Source organism: Melospiza melodia, chromosome 19 (assembly GCF_035770615.1).
Source record: "Melospiza melodia melodia isolate bMelMel2 chromosome 19, bMelMel2.pri, whole genome shotgun sequence".
Classification (NCBI taxonomy): domain Eukaryota; kingdom Metazoa; phylum Chordata; class Aves; order Passeriformes; family Passerellidae; genus Melospiza; species Melospiza melodia.
This window is the reverse complement of record NC_086212.1, coordinates 14,746,254-14,770,958: the sequence shown is the minus strand read 5'-3', so window position 1 is coordinate 14,770,958 and position 24,705 is coordinate 14,746,254. Positions and strand designations below refer to the sequence as shown.

Here is a 24,705-nt window from a genome sequence, read left to right as displayed (position 1 = left end):
TATAAAACATTGTTTTACAACCTTAAAAAAAAGTCATGACATATGCATAATAGGATGAAAAAATCCTATAGAAATCCAGGAGAAATAGCTTCTGTTCTGGTAACTATCTTAAATCACAGGCTGGAAAATATGAGTTATTCCTATTAGATTGTCCCTAGAGCGTGTATATAGAGTATTTAGAAGGATCTCCTTGTAAAAATTGATCTGTTCCTGCCCCTTGTTATTTATTACAAACCTGTTTCTTCAGCATACCTTACTTCTGGGGTTGGAGGTGTTCATCACACTGCGCAGCTCCCTGCCTGTGTAGAGGACAACTCCCACCACAGTACCTGCACACACAGAGGTTTTCCCCATAAAAACACTCCTCAGGTGGAGAGCACTTTCAGCAGGCTAATTTCAGAAGCAAGCAGAAATTCAAAAAGCTGGAATCTGCAACACCACACCTATGCAAACACAGACTGGAACAGGAGACATCCTCACAGGCAGTAATTCAGTCTCAGGGTTGGACTTGATGCAGCATCACAGAGTCCATCAGCTCATGGGAAGAGCAGCCAGCTCTGCTCTACCTTCCCTGACCCCCTTTTGATCCACTTGTCTCTCCAGACTATAAATTAAAGTTGGTGGTGATGGAGGATTTCTTGGATTTCCTCCCACCACTTGGAATTCCACTTTAGTGCTGCCTTCCACCAAACCTTCATTGTGTATCCAAATTAAACCAACTCTGGGCTAGGGGTATTTACTGGCAAAGGTTGAAACAATCAGAACAAATCTAATTAATTCCAGAGCTCAACAACAGAATTACCTTATTTTAAAATCTACAATTTACTTAAAGTGTTATCTAAATACTGTTCCTACTAAAAGTGAATCATACCAACTCCTACCTTCCTGGAACAGATGGAGCTGCTGGGAGCCCATCAGTGAATTTGAATGCTCTGTCCCACAGTTGCTAAAGAGCTGAGAGCAACCAAGTCCTCAATTTTCTTCTTGCAGAAACATAATTCACCATTAAATACAGGGTTCCTATGGGTTTTCTCTTAAAGACTTTGCAAAGAGCCATGAAGAAAAAGCTGTCTACCATCAACAGTTTAAAGCTGCTATTGCCCAGAGTTAGGAGTCTGTAAAAATGGAGAAAACCGACTCTAAAAAAAGCACTACTGCCAATACATTGCTACTTTATACTCCACTGTTCCCCTGCTCTCACTAATGATCAGTTTTAACAAGCTGCAGGTGACTTATTTTTAAATAAGGCTGATTCAAGAGAGGTGGTTTCTAAAAATATGCTGAGAAACATTCCTTTAAAAAACCACCCCCAAAAACAACAACAAATCCTTGGAGCCAGATGGCAGGTGGTGGTAAGATCATCACAATTCAGATCAGCAGATGGCACAGCTACTCCAAATCCACTGCAAACAGTCAGAGTCAGACCCAGCCCTCCTGCAGCAGATGGAGAAAGACACATTGCTCTGCTTCATCTTACAGGGGCTGCCCCATGAGATGGCACCACAACCCGACAGCAGAAGAAAAATAATATCCACATTTTCTCCTAACAGAAATAACCTACAACATGCTATTTGTTATTACCACAGGAGAAACAAAATCCAGTATTGTATTGGTAAGTCAGTCAAAATGAGAGGAAGCACCTGCCAGGACTAGAAGAAGCTTGAAAACACATTGATCTGTGAAAAAGGAGTGTTTCTAGTTGGTTTATGGCCATTTCAAACAGACTCAATTGCATAAACCCTTTGAAATTCTATTTGCAAATGCACTGTCAAGTCTCTCCATTTGACAAGTTTAACTCAGGAGCTGGACTCAAGAACTGCACTCTCCTCCAGCTCCTGCCCAGCAAACACACTGGGCAGGAGAGGAACAAGGCTTTTACTTTGACAAGCCTCTACAGGGGGGCATTGATTAATCTCAGGCCTCGGGAGTTTATCGTACATATGAGTCAAAATCTGTCAAAGACTTGATTTTCTTTCCTTTCTTAAGAGTATATAGGACAAACTCAATGGCAGCACTTACCTGGAAATCTTTCATCTCAGCTTCTGTTCCCAGAATCCATTTGACACCATTTCTGTTACAGATTAGGATGTCAATGTGCAGAGCAATTAAGTGCTATTCTGCTCCTAGATGCTAAAGAAGGGCCCCAAAGGCCACTTCACTTCTTTCTCATCTAGGAATGTCCAAGAGGCAATTAGATGTCAGCTCAGCTCCCCAGAGGTGTTAGGACAAGGGGGAAACCTCATTCCAACTGCTAATTTTTCCAACTGACAGAATTATTATTCCATCACAGAAATACCTTTAAAAATTGTTAACATATTCCCTTAAAAACAATTTTACATGGGTCTCCACCTTACCTGATGCAATCACTGTGCTGGCCCACAGAGTGTTTTCTATGCTTAAACTTTCATTTACTGGAGGGTCACTGTCCTCCTACAATGGGAAAAAGAGAAAAATAAACAAACTTGTCAGTAATGGAAAAGAGCAGAGGATGAGAGGAGTCCACAGAGGTGTTTGGGGAGGGATGCTGGGTGAGCTGGCTGAGGGATTTCTGATAGGATGGAGAATTTTCATAAACCCTGGTGACTCTATGGTTGATTTCAGGCCCTGCCTGAGCAGACTCACCCTGGTGAAGGTCCCCACGAAGTTGTGGATGTCAATGTTGGGCTCCTCTGCGTAGACGTAGGAGCGGATTTGCAGCAGGTCCTATCAAACAGACACATCCATCAGCCCTATCAGCTCCTATGAGCCAGCCACAGCTTAATAAGGTACAGGAGTTTTAGCAGAATACTGCTCCAAGAGTTACTTGGCATGGTGTAGAATTGACTTGATATCTACTGCAGCCCAGGAGTCCCCCAGAAAACACACCTGGGGCAGCAGGGCATTTCCTGGGGTGACACCTGAGAGACTCCTGGGACTTATCTGTGCCCAGGAAAGAACCCCCAGCCTGAAAACAGGGCTGCAGCATGCCCAGGTTTTCAGGGAAAGCCTGTCCGAGCTCCCCGGCACAGAGTGGCAGGCAGGTGCTCACAGAGGCCGTGGGCAGGCGCTGGGTGCAGGTGACGGGCAGCCGCAGCTTCCAGTCGGTCTCCCCGTCCAGCTGGTCCGTGCGCAGGAAGCAGGAGCCTGGGGAGGGGAACAGCAGTCAGGATCCTGCCACCTCTGCCCTAGGCACACCTACAGGGGTTAACTTCCCCTCTAGGACACCCACATCCTTCTTTCTCTGGAAACACGGTCTGATTTGCACTTGTTAATAATGGAACGATGATGTTCCTGCACCACATTCCTTTTCCTCCACTAGCACAGAATTCTCTGGGCTATACTTTTTTTAAGACACTTGAAATGTTCCCATTAATCTGTTCTCTAACCCTTCTGATCAAATATTTCCTTATCCCACACTTAACAAAGCAAGCCTGAACAGTAAGTAAATATATCTAAAATGCAACCAGTTTCATTTACCCTGGACTCAACCCCTACATTCTTTGATTAGCAAACAAAACCAGAGTATAACATCCTGAGAAGTGGTGGTCCATAAAACCACTTGGGTTCCCCCTCTCTAAAATTTTACTATTATCTATTTCTTTCACATTTCCAAAAGATAATTTTCTCCAAACAACCAGTGAAAGGTTAATGGCTATTTTGACAATTGGTTCCAGATGTTTACCATTCTTCTCTGACGTCCTCAGGAAGATCATGTCAGCAGGGACCCTCTGGTTCTGGGGGGAGAAGAAAGGCCATTATTGTGCAGGCAGCCCTGCACGCGTGTGCAGCGCCTTCCCCAGAGCAGCAGAGGCACAAAGAGGATTCCTTTGTCAGCCTGGAGCCTGGGATTCAGTTTGCTTTGAATCCTGAACTCGCTTCCCTGCAGAATTCCAAGTGCACGATAATAACTGGTGCCAGCTCCCACTGACCAGACCCAAGGGTTAGGTTTACAAAAGGGCTGGAGAGTAATTCTAGAAGTATGAAGAAATCTTAAACTAGTGCTGGTTTCCTTTCAAGGAGTCCCATGTTAGCAGAAAGGTTGTATCTGGAATCTGCAGCTACCAAGTTTCTCATTTTGTACTGAGTATTTTCATACTAATGGTTTTAGAGGTCACGGCTCTTCTTGCACAGAGTGGGTGGGGAAAACATAAAATCAATGGATTTTAAAAAAACACATTAAAAGTTGTACAAGGGGGGAAATATACCTGTATATACCAGTATCTACAAATGGATCACTGGGTCTCCCAAAACTGCAATGCTTATACCCAAAGGAACACCTGGGGCAGCATTTGTTCCAGGTATTTAACCTGTATACAACAGTCACAGAAAGGACAGGGAAGCTCTTTATCTTGCTATATTATAAGAAAAAAATTGGTTATAGGCATACCCACAGATTTGCCCTCATTTGTAAAGATAATGATGTTATTGGTGAGGTGGGAGAGCACTGTAAAGTGATTAAATATTTAAACTTGTGTTCAACACCTGGTATTCTAAGCCTATTGTAAAGTAAGTAGGAATTCAAAAGATCTCATTTTCTATGGTCTTGCAAAAAAAAAAAAAAAAAAGAAACAAAAAAAACCAAACCAAAACCACTTTACACAGGAAAGAAGAATATAAAGGCAAACCTTTTCCACAATGATGAGGTCACCCACTTGTATGTTAGAGCTCTTCACCTTGACAGTCCCTGCAAAGGAAAGGTGTTGGTGTTAGACCAGAGCAGGACAGGGTTTGGGTGCTGTGTGCTGCTCCTCCCCTCCCTTCCTTCCCCTGCACTATGGGGCTGAAAATGGGAAATGTTTCCACCGCAGGAACTGGGCAATGCTGCCCTGGAAAGATTTCTGAGCCCACTGTCCCCACTAAGGGGTGACTCTCCCAAAAAGGGCTGGAGCCCCTCCTGTAGCCCCTCCAGACACCAGCCCTGGCTGCAGAAAGCCCCAGCCACTCCTTAGTCATAACTCTGAAACAACTCCTTAAACCCCTTTTGGTACTGCCTAACCCATGAATTCAGAAACACCTTCAGCATCAGGCAGGTGCCAGAGCAAGAACAGAAAGCTACAGCAGGGAACCATCAAATCCAACTCCTTTTCCTCAGGTGCCTGGAAATGCAAAGCTCAACTCTCAAGCCAAGGCCTGGAAGTACAATGGTCCTTCCAAATTCCAGCCTCATTTCCTGCCCTGCTGCAGCTCCAGTCCCTGGCTCAGCTCTGCCACCTCTCCTCTGCCTCCTGCAGGACTGGCCAAACAAGCAGAGCACAGGTCCTACAGAAATCATGTAAATATTTATTCCTGTGCAGCTGTCAAACATTTCCCAGTTGCTTTAAAACAGGGGATTAATTTAACAATTGGCTAGTAATTTCAAATCATTAGCCAGCTCTAGATTTGGCTTCTCAGACTAACTAGTGATTTATAATCAGTTAATTTGAACCCTGCCTCCACGTGTCTGTTATATTTCAACAAAAGCCTCTTTAATCTGCTGTGATTTGAGTGGAAGTGGGGGAGGCACGTGGAGCTCACCCTGGCATGGACAACACTCCTACTGTACCTCAAAATTCACGGGCTAACTGGCCAGATAGCAGCTCAGGGGAAAGCAGGAGGGGGAAGGGAGGGGGAATAGAAATTAGCACAAAGTACAAAGGTCACTGGGATTTTACTACTGGCAGTCCCTTCATTAGCATCCTTCTCAGGATATGCTTCAGTGTTTCTGCTCCAAATTAACAATGAAAGCCATTCTGGGCTGGGGCAGCCTGCTGCTTTGGTGACACACTGTGTGCCTAACAACATGCTTCATCACTGCTGCTAATAAATGCAGACTTCCTTGCATGCTGTAATTATTCCTACAAATTATAAGCAGTCATGGCCCATTTCACAAATATCTCATAGGTCTTTCATGGATTCTGGAGTTTGCCTTGTGAGGGTTTTTGGTTTAAAAAAAAAAAAAAAAAAAAAAAAGAAAAAAGGTAAACAAAACGAATGCTGGGCTAAAGACATCTCTGCCGGGGCAGGAAGCAAACCGGGGATTAAGAGTCCATTACGCTGGGGCCTGAAAAGAAAAGCTGCACTCCAAGAGGATCAAAAAAAGCATCCCTGGCAGTCTTGTGTATGGGCTATACAAAGTTAGGTACTATGACACTAAAAGGGTCTGACAGATAACATCTCTTCCTCCCCTTTTAATACGGTTATTCACAAAGCAACAAAAAGTGCTTTTGAATATTCTCCTGTGCAAAGGGAGGGGGGAAAAGCCCAAGTGCTCTCCCCACACAGGCACAGCCACTCCTGGCCCAAAGTGCAGAAAAGCTGTGGATTTCTTTAACCATATTTTCTGTATTCTCTCCAAGATCACAAGGATTTATCTGGTGACTATCAGCAGAAGCAGCACTACCTGCAGGGTTCAGGCAAACTTACTTTTTTAGGTTTTCCTTAACAAGGTAAAAAATCATTCTGCAAACGAGAAATTAATGCCTGGACAAAGCTGTAACGTGATGATCTCCTATCATTACGTACATAAAAGCCTTTGGGATCATTATGCTGAAAACAGTATCATCTGCTGTAAAATTTTTCCAATTTGAGAAAACCCAAAGCAGCTGGAGCAGATTTGTCTTGCTCAGGAACCCTCCCAACCTCAGCTGTTGGAGGGTAAAACAAAGAGGGGACCTTTCTAAGCAGCACACGTTTTTCTAACTCCTGGATAAATGAGATGCCCTTTTTAGGTAGCTAATTCTGCTTCTGCAGCCTCCCTGGCCCCCGTGGGTGACATCTCTGCAGTGTGCACACACGTCCTGCTAAGAAGGGCCAGGACCAGATGTTTCCTTTGACTCAGGACTCCCATAAAGAACTTGCTTGAATTAGTTTTATTTTGATCTTGGGAATTCTGTAATTCCCTTTTCTTTCTGTGGGGAAACTGCCACCTAAACATCAGATGTTTTCTCATGCATGTTTAAAACCAGCTAATAAGCACAACTGGTCCACTTCCCACAACTGCTCTATTTAAGTAATTTGTAATTATAAACTCCTGGTTTTGTAAGTGCAACTAGAAATGTTTCCTCTAAATACACACAGGTTTATTCAGCATTTATACCACTTTCAGTTTGTACTTCCTTAAGTTAATCAGAATAGAAGTTGGTGTTTATCACTTCTTAAAAGGAATTAATCTTAATCTCTCATTCAAAAAAATCTATTGTTAAAATTTGTCTGGTATTTGTTTCATTCTCTGCTACGCCCTGATTTATCTTTCTTAAAGACAAGAAAGTTAACAATCAAATGCAAACAGTTTGCTCCAATTTAAGCTATGGTTTTTGAAATTATCACCAAATCTGCAGCATGATGGATGTACCAGGAAGCAGATAATTTCAAGTAATAAATATATTTGCCAGAAAAGATTCTCCTTTTTACCCTATGAGCGCTTAGGTAAAAATTTCACAATAGATCTGCAAAGCTGCACTGAAGTACAGATCCAAACAGAGGTTTACTAAAACAAGTTAAATGCATCTAAAACATAAAAAAAAGAAGAGGGGTGGGTTTGTTTGATGTGCTGCACCAAACTTTCGGCTTTTGTAGCCTTATGCTGTGGAGCAGGACTCGCAGAGTTTGGGAAAATATTGGTTTTTTTTATGGCTGGTAAATGCCAGTGATCTGTATCCTAAGTAGCACCCCTCAGTAGGAGGTCCCTTCCCACTTTTCTGTGGAGTTTCTCTCCATTATGCAGTGTTACCCAGGGAGGGGGGCTGCAGGAGAAGAAAAACAAGCCAGGAATTTGCAAGCACAGTTCGAGCTTTCCATCAAGCACATCAGAACACAGACCCCTGAACACAGGGAGGCTTGTGGCTTATGAATAGGGGATTGAAATTTGATTATTTTTTATAACAATCCAAACAACTCTCCTTTAAATGCAGAGCTTTCCACTAAAAAAAAAAAAAAAAAAAAAAAAGAAAAAGAAAAAAATCTTTCCAGAAGTCTGCTGGTTTTGTCATTTTGGAACATAAATGGATCATCTGGGTAAAAAGATAAAAAAGGTTTAGGGTGGAGGTTTTTGTCATTAGTCTCAGCACAGGGCTGTGCCAAGCCCTGCAGCATGACCTGTGCTGTTCTACAGCAGCAACAAAAGAAAAGCCTGTAAAAACCCCAAGTCCTACTGTCAGCTACACTGAAAATTAATTGTTCACATCAGCTGTTCCAAATTTATTTTGGTATTTGCTGCTTCTGCCTCTGAGCTGGTGACACTCTCCCTTGAAAACCCAGCTCCTTGTATAAAGGGGTGAGACAAATCAACCCCCAAATTTCCATCCCCAGCTTCACCAGCCCCTTCCCTGCTCCCAGGTAATTCCCAGAGGAGCTGAGGTTTTAATCAGTGGAGAAGATGATCAGCTCTCCCAAAAAATTAAGTTCTGAGATTGAGTGAGAGACAGAAAATTACCCTTCTCCCCCAAACCACGTGACAATCATAAATAATTTTCTATTATTTTTTCTGCTCTAAACTATACTACAGTCTCATTCCTGTTTCTGCACAAAACTCATGTTAAATACAGTGGCTTGAGATTTTCAGCTAGTGCCCAGCTGCCAATCCTCCTTGGTTTCTTTCACAAAAATTAGAGAAGTTAAAGGACTGGGGGGAGGGAAATCATTCATGGGAAACGTAATAGCAATATGAAAAGAACTAAAGGAGAGGTCAGGCCCCTTATAGATCATTGAATAGAATCCAGAAGGCAACTCTTTTATATCTTTAAATAGATGTAGTACACCCCTCTTGGATGAGGCTTTTGTTGGTTGCCAAGCATTTTAAGTGTTGTACTAAGAACATGTTATTAAAAGGGGATTTAATATTCAGAAACTCAAACTCCCCAGTTTGGAGTTGCCTCATAACTCCTGGCATGTGAAATATATCCAGCCTTAAGCAATTATATTTTCTACACCTACATCACTGCATCTTAATTCAGAGGTATAAACTTTTATAACTAAGAAACTGGAAACGGAAAAGAACCAAAACTTGCTCAAATTCAGTTCATTCCCTTTTTGAAACAGAAGCCTGGCCTCAGCATCTTTGTCATGGTATTAGGAGTAACTCCATAGTGAGGCAGCACTGGATTGCTCAAAATGAGAATTTAAATGTCTTTGTTAGGTACAGCACAGCTGGAAACAATGGCCAGAGCCGGGTCAGGCTCAGCTGAGCCCAGCCTGGGCTCTCTCCCAAACGGGGGCTCCAAAGGAGCTCAAGGGGATGGACATGGAAAATGCAGGAGCTGACCCTGCCATCCTCAGGAACCACAGCACTTGCTGCTGACAAACACACACCTCATCACTTTTAGGGTCTTTTTAGGCTCTGTAGGGTGGTGATGCCCTGGCACGGGTGCCCAGAGCAACTGTGGCTGTTCTGGATCCAGGGCCAGGCTGGACACTGGGGCTGGGAGCAGCCTGGGACAGTGGGAGGTGTCCCTGCCACGGGTGGGGAGGCTCTGGGTGATCTTTAGGGTCCCTTCCCACCCAGCCCCTCCCATGAACCCCTCAGCAAACCCAGTCTCCCCCAGACCTGCTGAGGAGCCCCCCAGGAGCAGCCCCCCATGCCAGGGCTCCGTGGCCACACAGCCACGTGCCTGGGACCCCGAGCCCCCTCCCAGGCTGCACTCTGGCTGTCAGCAGGGCTGCAGTCCCGGCCTGGGGCTGACCTCTGGCTGTGAGCTTGCTGTAGATCTGCGAGTTCACCTCCTTGTCCCTCATGTAGCAGCGCAGCTCCTCGGCCGCCTCGCGGATCACGGTGACAGCCAGCACAAACCCCTGCCAGCACACGGGGAGACACGGGAGCAAAGGGTCAGGGAGAAATCACAGCTGCCTCCAGCAACAGCCAAATTCATCAGTGCCAATGCAACAATCTGCATTTCCTTGCTCTGGCTGATGCTCCTGAATCAGTGCACTGAGATGTGCTGCTGTGCAATCCCCAGTGCCAGACCCACACCAGCTGCTTAAGAAACTTCCAGTTTTATCATGGTGCTCTCTCCAAGCACATCTTTATAAAGGTAATCCCCCTAGCAAGTCTTTGTAAAGTTTATCCCCAAGAAAACCTTTGTGGAGTTTACCTGAGTAATGTAAGAACCAGATCTCATTTCACTCCACAGCTGAGTAACTAAGAGTGAGAAATCCAGGGTAAGGCAGACCCCTCAAATCCCAGTGCTCACTACCTCAGGGCCACTGAAGTCAGCACAACTCATCTGGGAGAGTTCTTTGGAAAGAAATGTGCACAGAAATCCGTATAAGCCCCTTTTTATATATTCAGATAAACAGAGGATGCATGTGCCTTCATGTGCATGTACACAGACACTCCACCTACACAAATAACACTCTAAAGATATTTATGTGCTCTGCTCATGGTATAATTACATGTTTGCCTGATTAGGGCTTCAGTCCTACTCTTCTGTACATCTGAGCAGTCATTTAATTTCCTCTTGCCATGAGGAAATGCCTGCATCACATCCTTCACTGTATAAAAAATAATTAATTAATGCAAGCCAATTCTTTATGGGCTTGGTATCACAAAGTCATGTTTCTACATGAGACTATTAGCTCAGACTAAACAGTTAAAACACTCCTCAAGTACCACAGAAAATGAACTTTTTACAGCTTGTGTTGAAAGCTGCAACCAGCTACTGATTACCTCTGTCAATAGGGAACTTTAGGAAGGCAGCAAGGTGATGTTAGAAACTGCAGGTTTCTAGTACTTACACATATCCAAATGTGTGATCTAATTAATTAATATAGCAATGAAATGCATTCATTCATTTACCTGGAAATTCCTGCCTGCTTTCCAAAATAAAACTAAAAAAGCATCAGCTATTTCCAGCTTAGGTTTCAGCTGTTTGAAGAGCCTTCAAACAATCATCCCAAAATATTCCCACATGTTCCAGCCGACTGTGTCATCTCATGTGTCATTCATGGAGATCCAGGCTTTAAAACAAATAGAATTTTAACAGCAGTGTCCCAAAGCTGCCTCCTCTTTCTGGCTTTTACCAGGGATCTCACTGAAAGCTAAACCCTGCAACATGCACAGCACAGGCCTCAGGAAGCAAGTTAAAAATATGATTGAAGGTGCAAACTTACACCTCACAGAAAAGGCAGCATAAGAAATTTTGTCAAACACTAAAACCTTTTTGGAGAAATAAACCTTGAAGGACCTACCAGAGGAACCCAGTATGTGTAAAGTGCACCAAGCCTCATCTCAACCACGAACTGAGAGCAGGCCAAGAGCAAGAAATAAAGGTTGAAGAAGTATTTGAACTGGTTAAACAACACCTAGAAAAAAAAAAAAAAACAGACAAAAAGAGAAGGGAGGATGTTATGCATGTTGAAGTAACCACCAGAAACATTTCTGCATGCTTTCCTAGTGACTAAATGCTGACTTGGGGCAGTTTTAAAGCTGTCCTGGACACTCAGGACACTTCTGTGTCTGGTTTGCTGCTGCCCTGAGGCAGCCTTGGCATCAACTCCACCAAACACAACCCCATCATTTTCTCCAGCTCCAGATTCTGCACTTATCTCCTGTAAAACCACTGAAAATGGGGAAAGCAGTGGGGTGGGACGACGAAAAGCAACTTTAGCCATGCTTACCCCAGGGAGGAAGGTAAAGAAGTTGTACTTCTGGTTGTTGATGACATTGCGGGGGTACCTCTGCTCTCTCTTCTCTGGGTGCCCGAGCCAGACGCTGCGAGGCCGGGGGTCCCTCCTGCCACAGCACCTCAGGCACTCACAGCACCTGCACAGGGACCAGGCACTGGTTAATGAGCTCATTTCTGACACACCTGGGGTCACACACACCCTCCCCTGCACGCAGCCCCTGCCCCAGCTGCTCCCCAGGCAGGGCCACACAACCACAATTTATAGAAATATAACCACTGTATCACCACTTGCCTCTGAAACTCTGAAACTCTCCATTTTTGTCACCTCTACAAAATATTTTTGCTTGTTAAAAAACAACCTAGAAGATTCTCTCCCCCCCCCATTTATGTATTAAATCCACACTGAAAGGCAGCTGGTTGCCAAGACCAGACAAACAGCAAAACTGGTGTTAAACACTGAAATTCAGAAACTCTACTACAGAAATGTATTTTATGAGCTGGATACCTTTCAATTGCAATTTGCTTTTGTGTTTGCAGGTGAAGACCTAAGACAAGTAGCCACTTGCATCCCAAATATATTGGAATAGAAGCTACTATAAATGGTGTTATTTGGATTCCAACAGAATACAGATATGCTCTACAGAAAAAAGGGAGAAAAATGTGGTTTTCCTTCCTTCACAAAGGTGAAAAGGCTCCAAAATGAAGCTTTACCCAAGGGAGCAAATCTGGTGTCCACACAACCTATTTCATCACAATGTGCTTTCCAGTTAGGAAAAATCAGTCAGTCCTTGCAATCAGACATCTGAAACCATTTACCTTTGTTTATTTTTGAGGCTGGGCCTCTTACAGGGATTGTACTCAACAGCAAAATAGCCCCACACCTATATCATAATATTTACAACAGGGTGACCCCTTGCAGCATTTCCCCCACAAACACACTTGTTGCTGTAAGAATGGGAATTTACAAATGCTCTGCTACTCCAGGCCTTGAGAAACAACCTAAAAATAATGCAGCTCCAAGAATACGCAAGAAAGGGCATGGGAGAATCTGCTGAGTAAAAATAACAGGTTTGTGAAATCCCTGCCTGGCTGGAGCCAGTTTTTGCAAGCTCCTGAATTACAGGGAAAGCAAACTGAAAACCTAATTAAACAAACAAAAGGAAAACTTCCTGCCCAGCAAGTTTTGAAGGCAAATATCAGGAGTGTGGATGCCAGAGTAAAGAATATCCAGAATTTCTGCTGGGAGTCTCCTCCACAGCCTTACAGCACGAGCTTCCTGTAAAATATTTCATTTAAAAACTCCCAGTGAACAGAATACTACAACCAGCACTGGGTTGCAACACTGGGACTGGGGAGGTTCCTCAGCTCTCAGGAATCCCATTCCATCACAGCCCTGGAGCTCCTGTGTCAGGGAGGAAAATCCTGACAGCAAATCCTGACTCTTACCCCAAAAACGTTCCAGGATTTTTGTTCTGCAGGCACCAACTCAACCCCGGTGCTGGTGTTTAACCCTCAGCACTCTGTGACCGCGATTTCCCTCCTGTGCTGTGCTGGGGGGACTCAGAGCAATCCACCACCCAAACCCTGCTCCAGCAGGAATGCTAGCTCACAATAACTGCTCCAGTGCCAGCCCAGGAACTGCTGAAATCACTTCAAAGTGAAGGTTTGGTCAGAACAGAGCAATTTCTCAAGCACAGAACCATGCGCTCATTCTTCCAGGCAGATGTTTATCACTCCCCCCAAGGTAGCCAATTGCCTTAATTTTTAATTATTTTTAAACTTTTCAGTGATGTCTTAAACTTCACTGGGGAAGAATCAATAAGGTTATTAGTTCTCCTTTTCCCTTTTTCCTCTGGAAACTGAACAACCTTAATGTAAAAAAGAAAAATTATTCATATGGGCACCAGAAACAAAGTACTCTGAGCACATACAAACGTGTTTTCAGATTAGCTTTGGTGCCCATTAAATAACAAATCCTTTTGACTGGAACTGTCAGCTTTTTCCAGTTACTTTATTTATTCCTCCCTGCAAGAGTTCTGCAGGCACTGTGTAGTTCTGTGATCTGCTGTTTCTCTGGCTACCACCCCTGTTTTTAAGTCCCAAGCTTACAGATGCAGATGATGAGGGAAGAGGCTTCATTACTATAAAATTCTCTGCTCAGAGCAAAGGTAGTGGCACAGGAGGAAATTTCTGGCAGAGAATTATTTGCATTAGCAGGAATAATAAAATGTTTTCCATCATGAAATCTAAAGACTGCATCCTGGAAAGGGAAAGATTATCTAGAAAAACACCTGGGAGTTTACATTGCTGCTGAGAAACGCTGATAAAATGAACGTGCACTTTCCAAGAGGAGGAATCACAATGTTACAGAAATGTAAACAGTTTCTGTAATAGTTTGGGAACACCTTCCTAAACACTTCTCCTTCTCCATTTTGCAGCTGAAGGACTGAAGAACAATCCTGCAATAACCCCCAAAGTACAGAAAACTATCAAGTGAGGATAAATAATGGACTTTCAAAATCATCACCTTGCAGAAAGACCATGAAAAATACACGAGGACAGCTTATATAGCACTGTGCAATTCACATTTTAAATCGTAACTTGGCAAAAATAACAATGGGAAACAAACTCACAAATCCTCAAACAGAGTCACAACCACTGCAAAGAATCTCTCAGGACGCAAACTGTACCTGAAGCTCAGTCCTGTAAGGGATGCTGCCTTAGTCTGCAGAGGGATCCCAATGAACAGGAGGAACTGAAGAACAGGTCTGCTCTGCACTTCACCTGGGATTATGTTTGCTCACAAAAACACATTCCCAGTGGTGATGTAAGAGGCAGGAACAAGCAGAGTGACTGCCAGTTGCCAGGTGAACAGGCACTAGCAAGAAGCAGGTTTTATTTATAAATGTTTGACAGAGAAGTATTTGAAGATCAAATAAAAAATACTCCCGTGTAAAACAAACCCAATAGGAAAAAAGTGCCACTTTTGTAGGTGTGCAAACCTACAACCAAACCTGTTCTGAGGTGGCATTTGTCAAACTGGTGCTGATGTTCACTGGCATATTTAGTCACTTCTAAACTGAGCCCATTTCTCAGATTTCCTTTCTGTGACCCTCACGGGCCGTGCCTGGCACCTTCAACACAAACCAACCCCCACGTGACAGCATTCCAAAAGGAGGAGATAAATTTTCCACGGCTAAAGAAAACCAGAGCCACGCATGACCACCTCGCCCTTTCATGCACCTGCCCATGAGACACTGCAGGTGGAACATTCTGGAACATTCCCTCTGCAGGCCATGCAGCTGGTGTGGCTCTGGAAGGGCAGGGGAGCTGCAATTCCTGCAATTCCCAGCTGTGGGAAGGCAGCCAGCCCCAGGCTGCACGTGCCAAGGCACACCCACACAGGCTCTCCCAGGGCAGGAGCTGCCGTCCCTCTCTGTTGGCTCTGAGATGGAATTTGCCATTTTAAACAGAGCCAGAGTACACAGGCAGCACAATGGCTTTACAGCCTCAGCAAGTGTTCCTGCAAAGCTCCTCCTTCCCTCTCCTTCCCCTGCAGCTCTGGAGCCAGGCCTTTCCCACACAGCAGCTGCATGAGCACAGCGGTCTGCTGCTTTAAAAGGAGCCCTGCAGGACTGAGGACTGACACCATCAGCTATTTAGGGGGGAATTTGTGTCATGTGCTGAGCAGAGCACCCGGGGAGCTCCGGGAACCTGCAGCTCCTCCCTGGCAGGACTGGGCCCTGGGCAGCTCGGGCTTGCTCCTACCCCACCAGGGCCGCTGCAGCTCTGCCATCCCTCCCTCCTTCCCTCCTCACAGTGCTCACAGGGCCCCAGAGTGCTGCAGAGCCCCGGGATGAGCAGGGCTGAATTCAAGGCACAGCACGGGAATTCAGAGCTCAGCCTTGGCGGCAGCCCCTCTGAAGCTGTGCTCAGGAACAGATCCCCACTCTCCCACTCACTTTAAGCTCGTGGCTTCTCTCCAGCACAGACCTGAGCTGTCTGAGCCATCACTCATCTCTGCAAGGCTCCTGAGCCAGCTCCTCCCTGGCTTCCTTTCAAAGCATGCCAGAAACTGAGGGAAATGAAAGCCTTGCTGGATGGCACCTGCCCTACAGGTGAATTAGCCATTTCTTGCTTTTATTTTAACAGAAACCAAGATTTCTATAGAGACATTCGTGACCAAAAATCTGCTCCCCACTCCAGAAGACCACACAAACAAAAATCTGTCTGAAAAGTCACTCCCACTGCTAGGGGACCCCCAGAGTAGGAACCAGCTGGGGCTATGGCAAAGTGAAGCCCATCAACACTTGCCCATCCTGGTTTTCATATGCATCAAGGAACATAAATTGGATGCTTTAGTGTGGGTTTTTCCTCAGAAGGAACAGAAGAAAAGAGGCCTTGATTATGGCCTAGGATTTCCAGGCTGTGACACCAGGGACCCCTCCACTTGCTGGATGATTTGTTCTATGGTTTCTAACACTGGTTTGGATTGGCTTGACTTCATTGCTATCCATCGCTTGATCAAACACCAAGAGATCACATCACTAAAACAAGGGTTCCTCATGTATGACAAATCCCACCCCCAAACAATTACTGCACCGAACACAAACCCCAAATCCAATTTATTTCAACTGCTATTGAGTAAAAGCCCTAGGCAAGCTTCCTTCCCGTGCCGCTGGAATTTTTGCCAGCACTGGAAAGCCTCTCAGTGGCTGCTAATCAGGCAGGATCCCCAGGCAATGACCCATGGCCCGGGTTAGCTGAGGGCAGGCTCTGCTAGCAGCACTAACCACACTGAACACCCAGGAGGCTCCTGCTGGAGATTACAGAACTCCAGGAACAGAATCCATTCGAGCAGCTTGGAGAAATTTCCCAGGCCCTCACCTCTCCCTGCTCCCTTCAATCACGTCACCAAAGGCAAGGCCGTGGCGGCTGCACCTTGTGGCACTTGCTCAGCGGTGCATGTGACACAGGCACCGGGATTGCTGCTGCATCACACACACCTCCCTGCCCTGGGTACTGCCACAGCACCAGCAACAACCCGACAGCAAGGAAAACGCCTAATGCTGAATGAGCTGTGTAAGCAATGTCAGTTACAGGGCTCTGAACGCAAACTAACAACCAAAAACAGAAACAAGGCAAACGTGTATATTTCCCCTTGCTCTAATAGCGAAGATTTCTTTCAATATTTTGGTTTATTTTGCTAACATCACTCGCCACATTTAAAAACCCCAAATTCTCCAGGGACGAATGAAATGCTGTGCTAATTGACAGCCAGGTGACTCGGATACCACGTACACCCTGCTGTGTGCCAACCAACCTGTCTGCACAGCGGTGCGGTTTCGTAATGGAAGACTATTGGAAAACCATTTTCCTTATTCAACTTCCTGCATGGGCACACCGGTATAAACACTTCCCTACGTCTCCTTTAGGGACGCATCGCACGCCCGGGCTACGGCGACACCGCCACCAAGGATATTGTATTGCCGAGCTGATACAGTAAATGGGAGCCGGGCCTTTGTTACACGCACCGCCGATGGATGCTCCTGCGCTCCTCCCAGCCGAGGCCGGGGATTCTCCAGCCCGGGCTGGTTTCACAGCGGGGACGGACGATGACAAGCATAAACCGGGCCGAGCCGAGCCGGGCGGGTGCGGCGGTGACACGGCCGCGGTGGCACGGCCCGGCCCGGCCCCTCCGGGCGCTGCTGCCCCGCCGTGCCCGCTCTGCCGGCGCTGCAGGCCGGGCCGGGCCGGGCCGCTCCGGCCGGGGCTGTCCCCGCTCCGCAGCCCGCCCGCATCCTGCCGTGCGCCGGGCGTGCCGCGGCAATGGCGTCAGGAGCAACCTGTCAGCGCCTCCCGCCTGCTCCCCCTCATCCTCATCTTCCTCCTCCTCCTTCTCTCCTCCTCCTCCCGCCCGGGATCGGGACGCCGCCGCCGCCCCCGTCCCCGTCCCCGCATCCCGAGCGCGGCCCCGCCGCCGCCGCCCCGGGATCGCGCTGCCGCTCACCCGCCGCGGTGCTTGCTGTCCATGCGCTTCTTCTGCCGGACCGGCTGCAGCGGGATGTTGTCGGTCATGGCCGCGGCTGCGGGGCGGAGCGGGGATGCTCCGGCTGCCGGCAGCGCCCAGCCCGGCCGCCGCCGTCTGGCGGCACCGCCGAGGGGCCGGCCCGGCGCCGCCGGCTCCCAGCACGCAGGTGCCGCGCCCGCCCCGCCGCCGGCCCCGCCCCGCCGCTCCCCGCACCCCGCACCGGGCGGCCAGGGATGCTCCGCCGGCCCGGCCCCGAGCGCCGGCACCCGGCGGCTCCAAGCGGCCAGGTGGGGTTGGGTGAGGTCGGGTCCGCTCCGCCCCGGACCGGGCAGGGCAGCCCTGCCCTGATGTGCCACACCCTGGTCTGCCACGCCCTGATGTGCCACGCCCTGATCTGCCACGCCCTGGTCTGCCACGCCCTGATCTGCCACGCCCTGATCTGTCCCACCCAGGCACGCCCTGATGTGCCACACCCTGGTCTGCCACGCCCTGATCTGTCCCACCCAGCCACGCCCTGATGTGCCACACCCTGGTCTGCCACACCCTGATCTGCCCCGCCCAGCCCCGTCCCCGGCCGTCACCTGCTCTGCCCTTCACCCCTCGTGCCCTTTCCCCGGCGCTCCGCGCTCGTTTCCCTTCTCTCGCAGCCTCAGCAGCTCCTGGCCGGCCCGAGACCAACACCTCACCCGGGTGTGCTCTGCCACAACCCCGCTGGGCTCTGCGCTCTGCCAACCCCACTGTGCTCTGTGCTCTGCCAACCCCGCCGGGCTCTGTGCTCTGCCACAACCCCACTGTGCTCTGTGCTCTGCCACAACCCCACTGTGCTCTGCGCTCTGCCAACCCCGCCGGGCTCTGCGCTCTGCCTCCCCCAGCTGCGGGCTCAGCTCCCCTCCTGTAACGCACCCCACCCGCGGCACAGGGATGGATCTCTGCTCCTGCTGCTGCTGCTCCCTCCCTCCCTGCTCGGTTACCTTCACCCCCTCCTCTCAATGCCCCAGTCTGGATCCAAATTCAGATGTCCTCTGCAAATACAGGCTCAAATTGCTCCAGCACTTGTGGTTCTGATTTCAGGTATCTCGTTACACTATGGATTATAGCAGCACAAAAACTGCAACTGTCATTCGATGTTCTCCCTTACAGTTGAAGCAGAGTCATCCTGGCATTTTGCAATGAGGACATTTCAGCAAGACAATGAAGAGTTACACCAGTTTCAGGCACCAGTACTGTTCAGACAGATATTTCCAATGCCATCCTAACTTGGGCTGTCTTGTTACAAAAACTGTTTGTAGAATTGATTTTTAGGCTGTTTGATTTTACATGGAGCTCCTCCAGGTCATTCCTGCCCCACTCCAACATCCAAGAACGTGGGAGAAGGAACCACTGACTGCTGCAAGGTGACTCAGTCCCAGAAATGCTACAGGAGGAGCAAAGGGAGGCCCTGCAGCCTCACACAGAATCTGAGGAGCCAGAAAATCCCTCCAAGCTTCCCTTATGGGCACTCTGGTTTTCTGCCTTGTATTGAGACACTTTTGGTTTTTAGCTATAAAATCACTCTGGAGGGTCTAGAGCATGCTGTAGCCCAATGGGCTAAACCCACTCCTTGACGTATTTGTGGCACAACATTTGCTTTGCTGGAAGGATCCACTTGTGATCTCAGCAGCATTCACAGCAGGTATGAGCTCTCCTGGTTTCCAAGCCTTTGATTTTCATTCTCCTGTTGAGAAGGAATGCCCAAGGGAAAACCTCCAGCCTCAGTCTGAGAAGTTAGAATTGTTAAATCAACTGAAATAAACTGATTTTGGTTTTTTCTGATGCCACTGGCTTGCTTTGATGCTCTATTTTTGCAAGCACAGAACTTCAGGCTCACAAAGCAGCCCTGCAAGCTCCAGAATTAATATTGCACCACTGCTAACTAGAAGGAGCTGAGATATTTTCCATAATTTTAAATCATTATCTATGTTGGTTTGGGTTTTTTTTTTCTCCCAGATGATTAAATTAACAGCAGAGCAAGCGGTTTTATTTCCTTCCTTGTGATCCCAGCAAGGGATTTATCTTAGAACCAGAGCTGGGCCCCTTGGCCCCTCTGAGGTTGTGCTGTAGGCAGAGTCCCTCAGACTCTCACAGTTCTCACCACTGCACCCCATCAATCCCATTTAGCCCAGGAATGGTTTATTGGCGAGTCCAAGGCTGAGCCCCATTTGAACACAGAGGTTGGGTGAAAGCACCAGGCTGTGGATTGGGGTGATTTAAGGCCTTTTCCTGGGCAGGCAGCACAAGCACACCTGCCTTGCCAGCAGGATTGTGTTTGATGAGTCTCCCGTGGCTCAGGCTCACACTGACAAATGGAAGCTGATCCTGGCAAAGCCCAGCCTATGGACACACCTGGCTGCAGGTGCATCTGAATCAAACCAGAAATTCCTGTGTCCCTCAGTCTCTGCCGCAGTTCCCCACTGCTTCTGGAAGCCTTGCTGCCTCATCTCCTGCCTTCCTCCCCCTCAGCTCCACGGTGCAGAGCCCTGTCCCCTCCTTGTCCCCGGCTTTGCCCCCTGCTCTCTGCCCATGACACCAATTTCTCACCCACACCCGAGGCCTTCAGGGCCCCCTGATCCTCAAAGGCACCCAGGTCTCTGAGCTCCACTGATCAAAGAACATGTAAATAAATTGTGTTTTGGGGAGCAAGTCCTGGTGCCAGTTTCCCACTCAAACAATGGATGGGTGGTTCTAACAATGCATTTACAAATTGCACTCATTACCTGTTTAGTACAATATGCTATAAATTTTGTTCCGTTACAGTTCCCTACTAAATAAATAATTGGGTATTTTATGCATAGGACTATTGTATTTTTCCTGATGAACACAAAGGAAAGTCATAATAATTATATCCTGTTTGACTTCTTATAAGCTGAAAGATTAATTCAATTTTGGAACTACTTTTGGGTTTGTTTACTTTATTTTTTCCCTAACCATGAATATCAAAATATAGAGAATTCTGACATCTAAGGAGTTGGCTCAGACTAAGGGTGTATGACTGGTTGAACAAAATGTTTATAATTCCAGAGGCAGCCCGAGTTGTGCCATTATTCTTTGTACCTGTCCTTATCTGATCCCATAAGTGCAAGTTTCACAAACACCAGGGTGCACCCCCTTTGTCTGGAAGCACAGCCCGTTGCAGATGGCATTTGCAGCTTTGTTCCAGGGCTGTGTTTGCAGCTGCCCCGTTGGTGAGGAAGGCAGGAGAAGGGCTTTGGTTGCCAAGGGCAAAGGGGCAGCACTGGGCTCTGCACTGGGATAATTCCCTGCGCTCTGACTCACTCCCACAGTGACAGGCAAAGAGTTTGGTGCTGTGACACACCACTGATCCTCAAGCAGCACTGAAACAGGGCTGGGTTCTGGCATTCAGTCTCCCAAATCAGAGCCTGGGCTGTGGCATTCAATCCCCCAAAATGAGAGCCTGGGCTGGGGCATTCAGTCCCTGAAAATCAGAGCCTGGGCTGTGGCATTCAATGCCCCAAAACCAGAGCCTGGGCTGTGGCATTCAATGCCCCAAAATCAGAGCCTGGGCTGTGGCATTCAATCCCTGAAAATCAGAGCCTGGGCTGTGGCATTCAATCCCTGAAAATCAGAGCCTGGGCTGTGGCATTCAATGCCCCAAAACCAGAGCCTGGGCTGTGGCATTCAATGCCCCAAAATCAGAGCCTGGGCTGTGGCATTCAATGCCCCAAAATCAGAGCCTGGGCTGTGGCATTCAATCCCTGAAAATCAGAGCCTGGGCTGTGGCATTCAATCCCCCAAAATGAGAGCCTGGGTTGGGGCATTCAATCTCCCAGAATCAGAGCAAACCTGCCAAAGCTGCCCATTCCCAGCTCTGCACACACACGGAGCCACGGCTGGAAGGAGCACTGAGCCAGGTGCTGCCCAGAGTTTCAGCTTTCATATTTTCCAGATTCTGTACTGCACTGGTATATAACTCTGACCTTCATATAAAGTGTTAGCCAGTTCTCCTCACAGCTCAGTCACACAAAACAATCCTTTTCCATCCCCAGAACCAATGCAGCTTCAGGCCCAAAAAGTGCAAACAGCAGGGAATGAAGGAGAGCAATCTGAGAGGATGGGACTGCAGAACCTGGAGCTGTGATTGGACAATTAACTCCAATATGAAAATGGACCAAAACTTATCAAAGTGTCAAAACTCGTGACTCACCATCCACCTTGGGTGTAGGCTTGGCCAGGCTCTCGCACTGCCCAGGGTGTATCCTTTAAGGCCCTTTAACAAATCCCTGCTTTATTCCCTAACTCTGCCCAGCCTCTGTTCCGGGGAGCCTCTCAAGGCACACAGGGAAGCACAAGCCGAGCTGGGACAGCCCAGCAGGAGCCAGCAGCAGGGTGGGATGGCTGTACAAGTGCCCTCAGCCTCCACGGGATGCATTCATCTTGGAAATTTATCTCTGAGAGGGCTGGGCTCAGACAAGAGCCCTGCCAGTAATTGGGGGCTGAAACACTCCCAGATTAGTGAGCACTGTTAACACCTGCAGCCCCGAGCTGCACCCTTGGCTTTGATATTATTTTGGCTTTTGACAAGTGGGCGATAGCGGATATCCTTTAAGCCGATATTTAATGAAGCCCTCCATAAATCCATCAACACTTGCTAAGGGAAACTACAATAAAGCTCCCACTGCCATGGGCTCGGCTGTGCAGGGAACATTTGGCATTCTCATAATGAAGTTTCAGAGCAGATACTGCTCTGAGGAAGTGCAGTCTTTGTGTAGGATCTTTTTCTTCCTCGCATAATTATATGTTGTGGATCAAGAAGAAAACAACCCTTTAGCACCTAATTTTTAAAACTGTAATAGCCAAACTGTCATTCAGCTAGGACAGCTGTCAGCTTAAGAAATGAAGAAAGAAAAAGGCTTTCTAGACAAATACACTCCCACTTGTATTTTATGTTTGTATTTTGTTAGTTCTTGACATGATCTGGCTACTAGCTGTAGCTGTTCTGTGAATTCTTGCCATACTGTTTTTGTGCTACACCTTCTGTGAGTGTGATAAAAAATGTAAGGCCATAAACTGAAAATATTTGTTACACATTTCATATGTGCAACTTTTATAAAACATAAAAATAACCCAAAATCCCTACATAATGCAGTTATTTTGTCATTTAAGACTGGAAGAATTTAGGGGGAGACAGAAGAATAAGTAATGAAGGAATCTGATTTTTTTCAAATCTGCACTTTGTGACTTGAGAGGGGTGGAGTACTTTTAATACACCCAGAAATTTAGGTACCCTGAGGCAGCAAATCACCTGAATGTGTGCTGAACTTTCAGGACCTAAGTAATCAAACTAGTTTCGTGGGAAAGAGAACCAAAACAGCGTGTCAAAAAATAAAAAAAATAAAAAAGTTATGTTAGGTATTCTGAACATGTAGACTGCATGGAGACAAACTTTTCCAAAGCAAACTTTGCCAAGTGGATGGACGGGACTGTGCAGGGCTGTGAAGCCAACCCAGGTAACCTGATTTACAAACATGCTCTGTCATCATGCACAGGGCTGCAGGGCCAGGGAGTACCTGGGAGGAGCAGTGAACAGAGGATTTCAGGACTGATTCTGAATCACTACTCTGAGAACACAGGTTATTTACCATTCTTTTCCCCACACATTCCTCCTGCATCACCTTCTGTCCACAGCACACCGTGGTTTGTGTCCCTGGCCCTCAGATTCCCATGGGTTCATAATCTGAGTGTCTGATTCAGCTCAGTTTGCTCAGTTTTGTCCCTCCTGGAAAGGGTGCTCAGGCCTTGGCAGGGGCTGCCCAGGGAGGGTGGCAGTGCCCATCCCTGGAGGTGTCCCAGGAACTCCTGGAGGTGGCACTGAGTGCTCTGGGCTGGGGACAAATAAATAAACATATATATTTAATAGCATATTAAATATATGCTATTATATGCTATATATATAGTAGATATTGTGAATTTTACTGGATTTGGAGGTTTAGTTTGCTTTAGAGAGTCATTTACACAAATGTTTAGTCGTGTCTGGATTTTGCCCAAGCCAAGTATGGAAAACAAGGCCCATGATGAGATCCACCTATTCTCATTCTGACTTGAGAGTTCCCTTTCTGCACAAAGTAATTGAGTCAGAGAAGTGAATCTTTGGCCTGTGAGATGTGATAATCAGGTATGTCAATAAAGAAGTTTAAAAGGAGAGTGATGCTGCCAGAGAGTGGCTGGGAGTCCAGCACAAGATCACTTATAACAGGCATTAACAAACAAGCTTCCCAATAAAGCAGCAATCAGAATGCTGCAAAGGACACAGCCCTTTATGTGCAGGGAACTCAACGTGCACAAAGCAGAAGCCATGATAACAAAACAGATAGCATGGTAATGGGCTCCAGGAGTGTGTAATTGCTGGTCCTTTCTGTGCCTCTGAGCTGTTTCCTGTCCTGCTGTGGCTGTGCAGTGCCAGGAGCTTTTCTAGGTCAGTGGTGAATGGGAGCTGAAGTCAAACACGTGAGGCCAGCACTCAGCACAGCCGGGCCAGCAGGGAGGCAGGGCAGGGGCAGGCAGAGAGGAGCTCTCAGCACACAAAAGCACCAAGAGAGCCTCAGCTCTGAGCAGGAGCTCTGGGGATCACACAGACAGCAGGGCAGCTTTGTGTCTCTGCAGACAGAAATGATCACCTTCCCACCTTCCCTGACTCCAGGCTGCAAACCCTGCCCCGAGCACCATGGCCTTCAACAGAAAATCAATGAAAATTAATGTTATATTCATCTCTTTCCTGTTGTTTCAGCCCCTCTCTGCCATCCCATCAGTTCAAGCACCTCAGCCAGGTCCTTCCCCCACTGCCAGCTGTGGAAAGGCAAATCAGCCTCGCTGAGCTCAGCCCAGAGCTGCTCACCTACAATTGTCAAATTCCCTCCTCAAAGTTCCCATAGATTTTTTGGGAAGAACAGAAAGGGCAGGTTAAAAGGAATCTTTCCTTAGAGGAATACTTGAGGTAATACAATAAGGTAAAGCAAATGTACTTGCTTACTGTTCAGGTTCTTGTTTTAAGCAATGCAACATTTAAGTTCAAATTTGACATTTAAACAAGCCAGATTTTACCTT

The 24,705-nt window shown here is 47.2% G+C and overlaps 1 protein-coding gene across 2 annotated transcripts in view; it reads right to left on the bottom strand.

The window, feature by feature from the left end:
- The window catches only part of ATP9A (ATPase phospholipid transporting 9A (putative)), a 46,260-nt gene extending 28,527 nt beyond the window's left edge, over positions 1-17,733 (bottom strand). For both annotated transcript variants that reach the window (XM_063172626.1, XM_063172627.1), the window contains exons 1-10: positions 17,587-17,733; positions 11,569-11,713; positions 11,140-11,253; positions 9,636-9,744; positions 4,605-4,663; positions 3,662-3,713; positions 3,029-3,123; positions 2,623-2,703; positions 2,355-2,430; positions 253-329 (exon numbers count right to left, since the gene is read on the bottom strand). In XM_063172626.1, the coding sequence (XP_063028696.1) occupies positions 253-329; positions 2,355-2,430; positions 2,623-2,703; positions 3,029-3,123; positions 3,662-3,713; positions 4,605-4,663; positions 9,636-9,744; positions 11,140-11,253; positions 11,569-11,713; positions 17,587-17,654 (876 nt within the window). In that variant the 5' untranslated portion in view covers positions 17,655-17,733. The remainder of the gene's footprint in view (positions 1-252; positions 330-2,354; positions 2,431-2,622; positions 2,704-3,028; positions 3,124-3,661; positions 3,714-4,604; positions 4,664-9,635; positions 9,745-11,139; positions 11,254-11,568; positions 11,714-17,586) is intronic.
- Between the last annotated feature and the right edge of the window lie 6,972 nt (positions 17,734-24,705).